The sequence below is a fragment of the Haliotis cracherodii genome, unplaced genomic scaffold, assembly GCF_022045235.1.
Source record: "Haliotis cracherodii isolate W230 unplaced genomic scaffold, xgHalCrac1.p SCAF_4, whole genome shotgun sequence".
Lineage (NCBI taxonomy): Eukaryota > Metazoa > Mollusca > Gastropoda > Lepetellida > Haliotidae > Haliotis > Haliotis cracherodii.
Window position 1 is genome coordinate 20,456,494 of NW_027266297.1, and position 13,044 is coordinate 20,469,537.

The 13,044-nt window shown below is 42.5% G+C and overlaps 2 protein-coding genes across 4 annotated transcripts in view; one reads left to right on the plus strand and one right to left on the minus strand.

The window, feature by feature from the left end:
- Positions 1 to 5,033, plus strand: part of LOC139479729 (pumilio homolog 3-like) — a 29,790-nt gene extending 24,757 nt beyond the window's left edge. The window contains exons 17-18 of the mRNA XM_071262584.1: positions 1,038 to 1,128; positions 2,575 to 5,033. Coding sequence (XP_071118685.1) covers positions 1,038 to 1,128; positions 2,575 to 2,737 — 254 coding nt within the window. The 3' untranslated portion in view covers positions 2,738 to 5,033. The remainder of the gene's footprint in view (positions 1 to 1,037; positions 1,129 to 2,574) is intronic.
- Positions 5,034 to 8,391: 3,358 nt separating this feature from the next.
- The window catches only part of LOC139480464 (phospholipid-transporting ATPase ABCA1-like), a 79,179-nt gene continuing 74,526 nt past the window's right edge, over positions 8,392 to 13,044 (minus strand). For all 3 annotated transcript variants that reach the window (XM_071263549.1, XM_071263547.1, XM_071263548.1), the window contains 3 exons: positions 12,455 to 12,698; positions 11,300 to 11,396; positions 8,392 to 9,069 (listed from right to left, as the gene is read on the minus strand). In XM_071263549.1, coding sequence (XP_071119650.1) covers positions 8,945 to 9,069; positions 11,300 to 11,396; positions 12,455 to 12,698 — 466 coding nt within the window. In that variant the 3' untranslated portion in view covers positions 8,392 to 8,944. The remainder of the gene's footprint in view (positions 9,070 to 11,299; positions 11,397 to 12,454; positions 12,699 to 13,044) is intronic.

Here is a 13,044-nt window from a genome sequence, read left to right on the forward strand (position 1 = left end):
TGTGGTGCCTTCCCTTGTGTGGCGTTGCTGGCTATAGTGTGTCCTGTGATGCGTTGTACTCTGTCGTGTGGTGCCTTCCCTTGTGTGGCGTTGCTGGCTATATGGTGTCCTGCGATGTGTTGTACTCTGTCGTGTGGTGCCTTCCCTCTCGTGTGATGTTGCTGGCTCTATGGTGTCCCATGATGTGTTGTACTCTGTCGTGTGGTGCCTTCCCTTGTGTGGCGTTGCTGGCTATAGTGTGTCCTGTGATGCGTTGTACTCTGTCGTGTGGTGCCTTCCCTCTCATGTGATGTTGCTGGCTCTATGGTGTCCCGTGATGCGTTGTACTCTGTCGTGTGGTGCCTTCCCTTGTGTGGCGTTGCTGGCTATATGGTGTCCCGTGATGCGTTGTACTCTGTCATGTGGTGCCTTCCCTCTCGTGTGATGTTGCTGGCTCTATGGTGTCCCGTGATGCGTTGTACTCTGTCGTGTGGTGCCTTCCCTTGTGTGGCGTTGCTGGCTATATAGTGTCCCGTGATGCGTTGTACTCTGTCGTGTGGTGCCTTCCCTCGTGTGGCGTTGCTGGCTATATGGTGTCCTGCGATGCGGTGTTCTCCATCATGTGCCTCCTTTTGTGTGATGTTCGCTACATTGTGTGGTGTTCCTGTCAGTGCCCGTGCTCATGGGCTTCACCGAAGTGGTAAACGTCGGAGACCTGCATCACTTCGGGCTTTCCTCCCACATTAAGCTGACACGCGTGATATAACTGGAATACTGTTAAAAGCAGCGTTAAATCGAACTCATTCACCCGTCATGTGATGTTATAGAATATGTGCTCCCTAGTAATTTTGTCCCCATGGACAAATTATGCCATGTTTGGATTAGTGTTGTTAGTACCTGTTTTGTTTTATTCAATCAAACAAAGCATGTAGAATTTTTCAGAATGTGCTCTTTTTTGTTGTTGATATTGACATAAGCTTATAAGCTTCGCTGTTTGTTACTGCCGGTGTGATGAGGTGTGTAGTGCTGCTTATAACTGGCTATGTTCTTTGTGACAGTGCTCTTCTCCAACATACTCCTGTCAGCCCTGGCAGAGGGAACTCTCAAGTCCTGGGCGGCCTGCAACAGAGGCTGCTTCACCCTCATCAGGTAGGTGGAGGAGAGGAGGGGAGGGTGTGGGTCATGGGGGTGGTGGAGGAGGGGAGGGTGTGGGTGATGGGGGTGGTGGAGGAGGGGATGGTGTGGGTGATGGGGGTGGTGGAGGAGGGGAGGGTGTGGGTGATGGGGGTGGTGGAGGAGGGGAGGGTGTGGGTGATGGGGTGGTGGAGGAGGGGAGGGTGTGGGTGATGGGGGTGGTGGAGGAGGGGAGGGTGTGAGTCATGGGGGTGGTGGAGGAGGGGAGGGTGTGGGTGATGGGGGTGGTGGAGGAGGGGAGGGTGTGGGTGATGGGGGTGGTGGAGGAGGGGATGGTGTGGGTGATGGGGGTGGTGGAGGAGGGGAGGGTGTGGGTGATGGGGGTGGTGGAGGAGGGGAGGGTGTGGGTGATGGGGTGGTGGAGGAGGGGAGGGTGTGGGTGATGGGGGTGGTGGAGGAAGGGAGGGTGGGGGTGATGGAGGAGGGGATGGTGTGAGTGATGGAGGAGGGAAGGTGTGAGTGATGGAGGAGGGGAGGGTGTGAGTGATGGAGGAAGGGAGGGTGTGAGTGATGGAGGAAGGAAGGTGTGAGTGATGGAGGAGGGGAGGGGTGTGTGTGTGTTGGGAGGGGGGAAGGGGTGGGGGCTGGTGGTGGAGGTATGTGGGTGTTGGAGTGTGGGGGAATCAGGTAGGTGGAGGAGGGGAGATGTGTGGGGGATTGGAAGGGTGTGCATCCTCCTCATCAAGTTGACCTAATTGTCCTATAGCATGCAGTGAAGAGGATGTATGTTGAAAATGTGAAGTTTTTATAAGAGTGATGATAGCCAAGTTACAAGAATCTTGTCGCTGTACAAGGGTATTCGAGGTAGTCTTTTTCAAAAGAAACTGTCTTTCTGTACAACTTGAGGGTGCCACAAGTGCCACAAGTCTGTGAAGAGTTGCATCGGTTAGGGGTGCCAGAAATCTATGGTTGGTTGTTTGAATGTCACACTGGCTGTGATTATGTTTTTATGTTTGTTAGCACCATACCATGTTCATGGGTGAATGTCAAAGATCTGCATCTTTGGGCTTTCCTCGCACATTGATCTGACATCCCATGATATAGATGAAATGCTGTTCAAAACAGTGTTAGGTCTAACTCACTGAACATATTATACAATGTTTGTTCTGATAAACAAACATAGGTTTGTCTCCAAAACCTTGTGTTGTATGAACTAACCATGATGTTGCTTAAATATTGCCAAAGCACCTTACATCTTACTTATTATTAATCAGAATTGGATGTGTGACATTTTGACTATGAGGTAGGTCGAGAACTAAATCAAACTAAACAGTTTGGGCAATATGTAGATCAATTCTTTGACTGTGTAATGTTGTACATTTTTCACTGGCACTTCTTATTCCTGTCAGTATAAACCCAACTCACTCACTAATCCCTAAAACTGACGTTGTGATGTTGCAGCCTGCTGGAGTTGGATGACATTGAGGTGACGACACAGGTGAGGCAGCAGCTGAGTGGCATCAAGAAGTCGCTGCGAAAGATGACGTTCAAGGGGGCACAGATACTGCTGCAGAAACTGGAGGGGATGTCATCACCGCCGAGGCCCCAGATGATTGACTTGTAAGGAGGTCTATAAACATGATCGACAACCAGCAGTTGTACGACTTGAGAGGAGCTGGAGGCTTGATTGACAATCAGCAGATGATTGCTTGTGATGAGAGCCATAGTCCTCCCAGACAAAATGCAGATGTTCGACTTGTGAGGAGAGCTATGGAGCTCATAGACACCCAGCAGATGTTCAACTTGTCTGGAGAGCTATAGACCTCCTAGACACCCAGCAGATGTGCACCTTGTGGGGAGAGCTACAAACTCTGCCCACCAAGTGATCCTAATCACGTATCACCAGCAGTCAGCATCCTGTTTTAACCTGAAACCTCAGGGTGGCTATCTAGTGATGGATTATGTGCCAGGGGAAGTCCACTGTGAGGTGGAATTGGTAGGAACTTAAAGGTGCTCTGGAGTACTATCAAAATCCTTCTATTTTCTATGATGTAAAATGGTAACCTGACTTAATCAGATGTCATCCCTGCTTATCTACTGGCAAAAGTCACGGACAGAGGTGGGGAGGGGTGTATGACCCTCCTTGTTCTCACACTCCTTACATGTCCACCTATGTTCCATCCACCAGTTTCTTTGGTCCTTTTCGTGACTTGGGTTATATGTACCTACTCCTTTTTTAAAATGCTGTTTGCTTTAGTAGCCGAGGACAGTTTCACTTGGGAAAATTGATCATTCTTACCTGCTTGTCAAGCTGTATAACCAAGTTTGTTTGCTTTCTGATGAGAGATGTCGTGATTTAGAGGAATATGCCATATTGCCGCGAGGCATTTAAATGTGTGAGAGCATTTTTTCAGCACTGTATGCTCCTGTGTCAGGATGTTCTTCATCTTAATCATATACTACTCAAAAGAAGTTAAGGATCACCTGATTCTTTCATATTACTATAGTTAATCTCTCATGTCATGACAGATTAACTTTACCATTATGAAAGAATCGGGTGATCCTTAACTTCTTTTGAGTAGTATATCTGTATTGTTTAATTTATGTTTCACTCATACTTTAACCAAACATGTTGATGTACATGGATTGGCTTTGAACAGATGTGTATTCAATCTGTGTGCATCTATATCTTGTACATTTAAACAAATGGCATAAAGGATACCTGTTATTTTAGTGTTGAAACATTTTAAAGCAGGTGTTAACAAATGGAGTTTTAGTTTCTACATATGTTATCAATTGGAGATGTGATGAGTAACAAGAGGATTGTACACTCAGAATCAGTTTTAAAATTAAAATTGAATTTGAAATTCCCTTACTGATTTAGAATCTGTTGTATTGACTATTTGGATGAGTGCCAGGAATGTTGATCTTATCCGGATACATTATTGTTACTGTGTGCCATGGTAAGTGCTTTAGGTGCTTAGGAACTTGACAGGGGGCGCTTGTAAAAAGATACAGAAGTTACATTTGCTTACAGGGACTGAACAGTAGTGAACATTTCTTTGATAATTGTTACTTTGTAATTTCACATCCGTTCTTTCTGAACAAAGGCTGTCATAGACACATGAAAAGATGACTACTGTTAATATTCAGTCTCAGTCAGGGGTGGTCGGGTACCCTTGTGGTTAAAGCGTTCACTCGTCACACTGAAGACCCGGGTTCGATTCCCGACATGGGTACAATCAGTGAAGCCCATTTCTGGTGTCCCCCGCCGTGATATTGCTGGAATATTGCTAAAAGCGGCGTAAAACCATACTCACTCACTCAGTCTCAGTCAGGTGCACCTATAAGGAGCTTAACTGGAAGTTGGTAGTGGAACTTAATACAGTATACTTTTTTTAAAACTGTGTTTGATTCTGTTGATACATGTTTCCATTTTATGATAACTGTGCCATGTATTTAAATGTTGTTTGTAGTTTGATGAAATCTTTGTTCTGGGTTAGAATTGGCCCCCACAAACATATGCTGGTCATTTAATTAATTACAGGCTGCAGTCACACAGCTGGAATTTCACTTAGAGCAGACAAACTAACAAACATACATATAGTAATTATTATTTGGAATAGTCATTGGAATAAATGATTTTTTTGTGTGTGTGCGAGGATCGTCTGCCAGAGGCTGCAAGTGAACTTGATGTTGTTACCATCATAAATCTAGGTTTGTAGTCTCTGTAGTCTCTGTATTAAAATAGAATTGTCTGGATTAACAATTTTGTGGCTGAATACGGAGTAGTGTCCCTTTGTATATACATGTACGTTGTATATAGATGTGCCTAACAGTGTCTGGGCTAACAAGGTTTCCCTGAACTTGTACCTCTATGATATTGTCATCTTGTAGTAGAATAATGCCTGTTAACATGTACAGAAAATGTAAATATATGTTGTGAAACATTCTGCTGGCGTTTGTTCTTCAAAAGACCGCCTCCGTGGTCTAGTGGTAGAGCGTCCACCGCGTCCACTTGGAGAGCGGAAGGTCTGGGGTTCGATCCCTGGCCGTGTCATACCAAAAGACGTTAAAAGATGGTACTTGTTACCCTGTCTGGCGCTCGGCATTAAGGGGCGAAAATAAGGACTGGTCGGCTCGGAGTCAGTATACTGTGTCTGAGTGGGGTATTCATGTTAAACTGCCGTATGGTATCTCAGTGAGCTGGCACTATGAATCGGCATCAGTCCGGACTAGTACAAGCAGCCACACAAACACACACACGTCCATGCACGTCGCAAAGTGCAATAATCTTGGACGCAACGTTAAACCCCATTTCACCTCACCTTGTTCTTCAAAATGACCATGAAAACATCTGTAGCAAAAAATCAAATCTGTTTATTATGCAGTGAAAATGTACATTAAGAGTAAAGTTAAATATTGTCATGTAGAACACTGAAAAAAAAGGAAATTCGGTTGATGTCACAACTTTTCATGTGAGATCAGGTACAAGTTTGAACTTCTTGATGTATGACTTCAGTACATTGTCATGAAATGTCGCCAGTGTTTCTAATTCAGGGTGACATTTAGCATCCTATTCAATGGTGGAAGAGACCTTCAATTTGGCAGTCCAGCCTTGGACAAAAAGTAGACACAATTTAAGGACCTTCTTTAATGTACTATTATAGCAAAGTTTCAATACAGATGCTCATACCATTATCAAGCAAGACTGAAACGTTGCTATATGATAGTAATTTTATTGATGACAACTTCTTTAATTTTGAAAACTTCTGAGACATACGCTGATGTTAACTATATATATATAAAGTTATTTTCTTGCTAATCATTTGGTACATCACAAATTATTAGTCTGATATGTTATTGATACATAAGACAGGCCCTGGTGTGTGGACTATTCAACTTGAGTACTTGGAAGTACACATGGAGACGTCAGACAAGGAAATGAAGTAAGAATGCCATCTATTTGAAAGCACTCTTTGGTCTAAAGGCTTTAAATTTGGAATCACAATTATGAACAGTACTATTGTTCTGACCAGCAGAACAAAGTATGGGGCAACTCAGACCTAGGAACTATGAAACATTTGACACAAAGGTCTCATAAAACCAGCCAAAACTCGAACGCAATAAAGAAACATTGTTCTCGGGACATCTAGCAATGCCTAGTTTCTGCAACATTGCAAATGAAACCCATTTAAGAAATTGCCATGGTCTGTTATAGAGAACCAATTGCATGCAACAAGTTATTTCTTAGATTTTCGCTTGTCTTCTTATAAGAGTACATTTGTTTCCTATCACAGATCTAGCTAGACGTAATATGAACTTGAGTTTCTATATAGACTTAAAAATATATAACTAAAACATATGACCTGGGTTAAAATATACACACAAATCCGAAATGAATATGGTTCTCTTTTCCAATATGTAAATAAAAAACATCAAATATATAACTTCAAAGTGAATTCTTCTCCAAATATTAATTTGTTGAACAATAGGTTGTGCCTCTTAATGAAACTCCAATCAGACTGTTATTTGATCTTGTGGAAAGTAAATGGATAAGGAAACAATTGTGGGACACTTAAACAGTCTAATGTGGGAATTATTCATAGACACATCCTTATCACAAATGTTTCATGTACATGCATCACACACTCTCCAATGATATATTCATATACTACTAAACAAAGATGATCCGATTCTTTCATATTACCATAGTCAATATGTCATGGTATGACATTAACTATAGTCATATGAAGGAATCCTGCGGTTGTAAACACTTTTGAAGTAGTATATCTACCCTCCCATATCACTTTTTCTCAAGCACTTATTTCAATAATACATGATTATACCTATCGATTAGCAATTTTACATCTACCTTATCTAAACCAGACATACAAACACTTGTAAAACACACATATTGCATCTTCACCCATACATTTCCACTTCAGACCACTACTTCATATAGACAGATACACACATTGACAGGATATCTTCGTGTCGGCGAGCTGAGTGTGGTGTAAAAGATCCCCACATCTAAACAAAAGCAAAAAACTCACAAATCTGATGTAAATATATATATATCACTCTCCCAGTTGAAATATAATTAAATAATAGAGAAATAACTGTTTGACACGGGTCCCAGGGGAGAGTGATGAGTGCCTTGTTCAGGGTATTTGTCTTCTTACTGGGATGGCAAAGAGAACACTAATAAGACAGACAAAAGAAATTGAGAACATCAACAACTTGTACCTTTGAATTTCAAGTTGCCCATTTTCTGATGTCCCCCGCAGCATTATTGCTAAGAGCAGCATAAAACACAGACGATATAACGATACATAAACTGAACATCAAGAACATGCCGTTCTTATGATTCTCTTATATTTCTCGATTTAACACCTCGGTAATTATGGAACAATGCTTATTGACCATTGTTTATGATATTAGCAAAAACATTTTTCATGTGTGAAGGATCACATGACCAATATCAACCAGACTGTATAATAATCTCAAATCGTACCCCCTTATACAAATTTCACTTGGATATGAGAAGAATAAGATCACAATTTCTCTCCATTTTCAAAGTCTTACAGTAAAGATAATCTCTATATAAAACATCCAGTCACAGCAAAAATCTAGAATACCATGACATCCAGACCGCAAACACAGGTGAACACACTACAGCTAAGCACTGTACAAAACACATCACTGTCATCTAAATACACACAGCTGTAGTTGCAGTAGGATTGCCTAACAATATCAAAAAATGAAATATAATAAAAATGGGATAATTCAAAATGGAATATAATATATATCTGTTGAGAAATATTCCCCCAAAATGTGAAATGAATTTAAGACACACCTCACAATATTTGTATGTGCCACCATTATTAAAATGGTTTAAGTTCTACAAAACATTAATACAAAATCTCATGTATGTCTTGCCTAAAAATCAACATATGTAGGTTCAGCTGTTTATGTGCCATTCATTCCTGTGAGTGCATCAGGAACTGGGGTTACTAATAACATGGAGTGAGTATCACAGTCTGTTAAGGCAATCAGTTACCAGTATCAGGTATATCTTCGGTCAAGTCAGGGATTAATTCTTGTGCCATTTGGGACTGGTCATTTATAACAGAGATTGGTTTTAGGACTATCATATTTTGCCCAGCCACTCCTCCCCGATTTTATGTTACATTTTACATCCCCCCCCCCCATATACACGTAACATTGTTTCCTTCTCCCACCCCAATAGTTGTGATAAATATTGATAACCCCCCCTCTTTCTTTGCTGTGATTTTTTCTTTCATGGCCCCCCCTCGTAATAGATGACTAGTCCCTTGCAGTATTAAAGCTTCCAATCATAAGTTGAGGAAAATTTAAATTTAAAGTTGAGACACCACTAGTCATCACCTCTGACTTCCTTGATCTATGTGACCAACTTGAGTATCTTTTGTGTTACCATGTAGTCATTGGTGTCATATTTACAATGTGTACCATTGGGTGACGTATTGTTACCATGTGTTCCAGTGAGTGGGGTATTGTTACCATGTGTACCAGTTGGTGGGGTATTGTTACCATGTGTACCAGTTGGTGGGGTACTGTTACCATGTGTACCAGTTGGTGTGGTTCTGTTACCATGTGTACCAGTCGGTGGGGTACTGTGTACTAGTTTTGTGTGATGTTGTGCTTGTGACATTAGTGTTATGGAATGTTGTCTAGGTAAAATAATCTGTATGTTCTTGTCACAGTGACCAAACGTTTCACAATGTCCACAGTTTGACCACAGTTTGAGCTAACATCACAGATTCTACAGATATCACAGGTAGGGGGTCTACGCCACAGACACGTCGGTCATGAAGTTGTCGCGGGCCCTGTTGGGGAGGATGAGGCCAGCAGTACTTCCTGTCACGCTCTGCTCGTCCTCGATCACCATGCGCTGCTGGTTTGGGTACATGGCTGGAATACAGAAGAACAAAAACAGTCAGAACTGGAGGGAGAATGGGATCTAGCATACAAATACACAATCATAACTGGAGGGAGAATGGGATCTGGCATACAAATACACAGAATTCAAGGGAGAATGGGATCTAGCATACAAATACACAGTCAGAAATGGAGAGAGAATGGGATATAGCATACAAATACACAATCAGAACTGGAGGGAGAATGGGATATAGCATACAATTACACAATCAGAACTGGAGGGAGAATGGAACTAGCATACAAATACACAATCAGAACTGGGGGGAGAATGGCATCTAGCATACAAATACACAATCAGAACTGGAGGGAGAATGGGATCTAGCATACAAATCCACAATCAGAACTGGAGGGAGAATGGCATCTAGCATACAAATACACAATCAGAACTGGAGGGAGAAAGGCATCTAGCATACAAATACACAATCAGAACTGGAGGGAGAATGGAACTAGCATACAATTACACAATCAGAACTGGAGGGAGAATGGGATCTAGCATACAAATACACAGTCAAAACTGGAGGGAGAATGGGATCTAGCATACAAATACACAATCAAAACTGGAGGGAGAATGGGATCTAGCATACAAATACACAGTCAAAACTGGAGGGAGAATGGGATCTAGCATACAAATACACAGTCAAAACTGGAGGGAGAATGGGATCTAGCATACAAATACACAGTCAAAACTGGAGGGAGAATGGGATCTAGCATACAAATACACAATCAGAACTGGAGGGAGAATGGGATCTAGCATACAAATACACAATCAGAACTGGAGGGAGAATGGGATCTAGCATACAAATACACAATCAAAACTGGAGGGAGAATGGGATCTAGCATACAAATACACAATCAGAACTGGAGAATGGCATCTAGCATACAAATACACAATCAAAATTGGAGGGAGAATGGGATCTAGCATACAAATACACAGTCAGAACTGGAGGGAGAATGGGATCTAGCATACAAATACACAATCAGAACTGGAGGGAGAATGGCATCTAGCATACAAATACACAGTCAAAACTGGAGGGAGAATGGGATCTAGCATACAAATACACAATCAGAACTGGAGGGAGAATGGGATCTAGCATACAAATACACAGTCAAAACTGGAGGGAGAATGGGATCTAGCATACAAATACACAGTCAAAACTGGAGGGAGAATGGGATCTAGCATACAAATACACAATCAGAACTGGAGGGAGAATGGGATCTAGCATACAAATACACAGTCAAAACTGGAGGGAGAATGGGATCTAGCATACAAATACACAGTCAAAACTGGAGGGAGAATGGGATCTAGCATACAAATACACAATCAAAACTGGAGGGAGAATGGGATCTAGCATACAAATACACAGTCAAAACTGGAGGGAGAATGGGATCTAGCATACAAATACACAGTCAAAACTGGAGGGAGAATGGGATCTAGCATACAAATACACAATCAGAACTGGAGGGAGAATGGGATCTAGCATACAAATACACAATCAAAACTGGAGGGAGAATGGGATCTAGCATACAAATACACAATCAGAACTGGAGAATGGCATCTAGCATACAAATACACAATCAAAATTGGAGGGAGAATGGGATCTAGCATACAAATACACAGTCAGAACTGGAGGGAGAATGGGATCTAGCATACAAATACACAATCAGAACTGGAGGGAGAATGGCATCTAGCATACAAATACACAATCAGAACTGGAGGGAGAATGGCATCTAGCATACAAATACACAGTCAGAACTGGAGGGAGAATGGGATCTAGCATACAAATACACAGTCAGAACTGGAGGGAGAATGGGATCTTGCATACACACAGTCAGAACTGGAGGGAGAATGGGATCTTGCATACACACAGTCAGAACTGGAGGGAGAATGGGATATAGCATACACACAGTCAGAACTGGAGGGAGAATGGGATCTAGCATACACACAGTCAGAACTGGAGGGAGAATGGGATCTAGCATACACACAATCAGAACTGGAGGGAGAATGGCATCCAGCATACAAATACATTTCAGAAATTGCCATGGACTGTTATTACGAGTGGTGAAGGACAACAACTTCTTTCTTAGATTTTCGCTTGTCGTGCCTGCTTATAAGAGCACAGATGTTTCCTATCACATGAATGCCAAGTATCCTGTACAGAACACTGTACTCTGTATGATGGCTTACTGGGCTCTTCTATCTCACCTGTCTCATAGGCTCTCTGGCTCAGATCAGGAGGTAGTTCATCATCTTCTAATTCAATGTCCATGTCTGTTTGCAGCTTGGCAAAGTTGATGAAGACCTATCCCGAGAAAGAAACCAAATACATCATTTCATCCCATGAAAGTCATACAGCTTCATGGAGGAATATCATTCTGATAAACAGCAGACTTAAACATGTGTTCTTCTTAAGACTAGCGGACATGTTATTTAACTATCCCTCAGTGTTTGTAGCTAGTCCTGCTTGAAATGAGTCAAACATGTTTACTCTGTTGACATTTCCTGTCAGTTTCATTCAGTTTCAATTTGTTGTTTGTTTGTTGTGTAACGCCGCACTCAGCAATATTCCTGCTATATGATGGCGGTCTGTAAATAACCGAGTCTGGGCCCTGTTCCACAAAGCAATCTTAGCGCTAAGATGATCGTAACTCCTATACTTTAACATAGGCCTACGGTAGTCATAGACCTAAGACCACTTTGTGGAACGGGGCCCGGGACCAGACAATCCAGTGATTGACATCATGAGCATCGATCCAATTTGTAGCAAAACTGAAGCATTGAAGGCTGGTTCAGAAGTCTAGCCCTCAAATGCTACAAGTCAATGAGGACTACCATCAATGGCTTTTTACATGCCCTCAGCACAATTTATTACATATAGAGGGATTTTTGAAGGCAGATACACGGAGTGCCACTTTATTGTAACTGGTTAAGCGAAAGAGTCAGCTTAAGTTTGTTGTTTAACCCTTCACTCAGCAATATTCTAGCTATATGGCGGCGGTATGTAAATAATGTCTGGACCAGACAATCCAGTGAATGACATCATGCGCGTCATGCGCATCATGATTATGGCAAGCATGGGTTGCTAAAGAACTATTCTAATCCAGAAATTCACGGGTCGAGTCAGCTTAAGAGGTGTTTAGAACAGAATAACAATAATGCGGCACTCAGGCTGCCAACCTGTTGTAATATTTAACACTGTTGACAATCTTTCTGGATGAAATTTTGGTCCCATGTCAGATTCCCTCTTTACTGAGAGTCTGCAGAACTCACAAATACAAAGCCCCAGACAATTCCCCGAAATACAGCAGACCTCCTCTTCCGTCAAGACTGACCGATGGGTTACAGTGGACAAGGACTCACCTGGTCCAGTGTGGTCTGGCTGACGGAATAGCTCTCAATGCCCATGTGCTGTTTGCCACCCTCAATCTTCCCGAAGAGCCTGGCCAGGGAAATGGCGGTGGTGCCCAGCTGGTACTGCAGCATGTTGTGGTGGCTTTCCTTCAGCACCGACTCGGGGAACTGCTCCTTCATGTACAGCTTCACGGGCTCCAGGTCGGGCTGACCTCCAGCCACTCGCAGGGTCACTGTGTACCCATTGCCGAACCTGCACATGTGGACATGGCGTCATCATAGGGCAATATAACCAATGACCGGTTTCTACTATTATCAATACTTGGAAAATATGCATTCCAAGGGCACTGGAGTTGTTTTGAGGAATGGATTTGGACTTGGTTCATGTATAGGAGACAAACCATCTACCAAGTCACTGAGCCTGACCACCCGATCCATTTAGTCACCTCTGACAACAAGCGTAGGTTGCTGAGGATGTACACTCTTCCCTGGAATCCCATAGGGCCATCACACTTGGACATGAGACTAGGCAGGGCATTATAAACTTTTATGTGCAGTCACCACCTTGCTCTTGGGAAAATAAATCTGATACATAATAT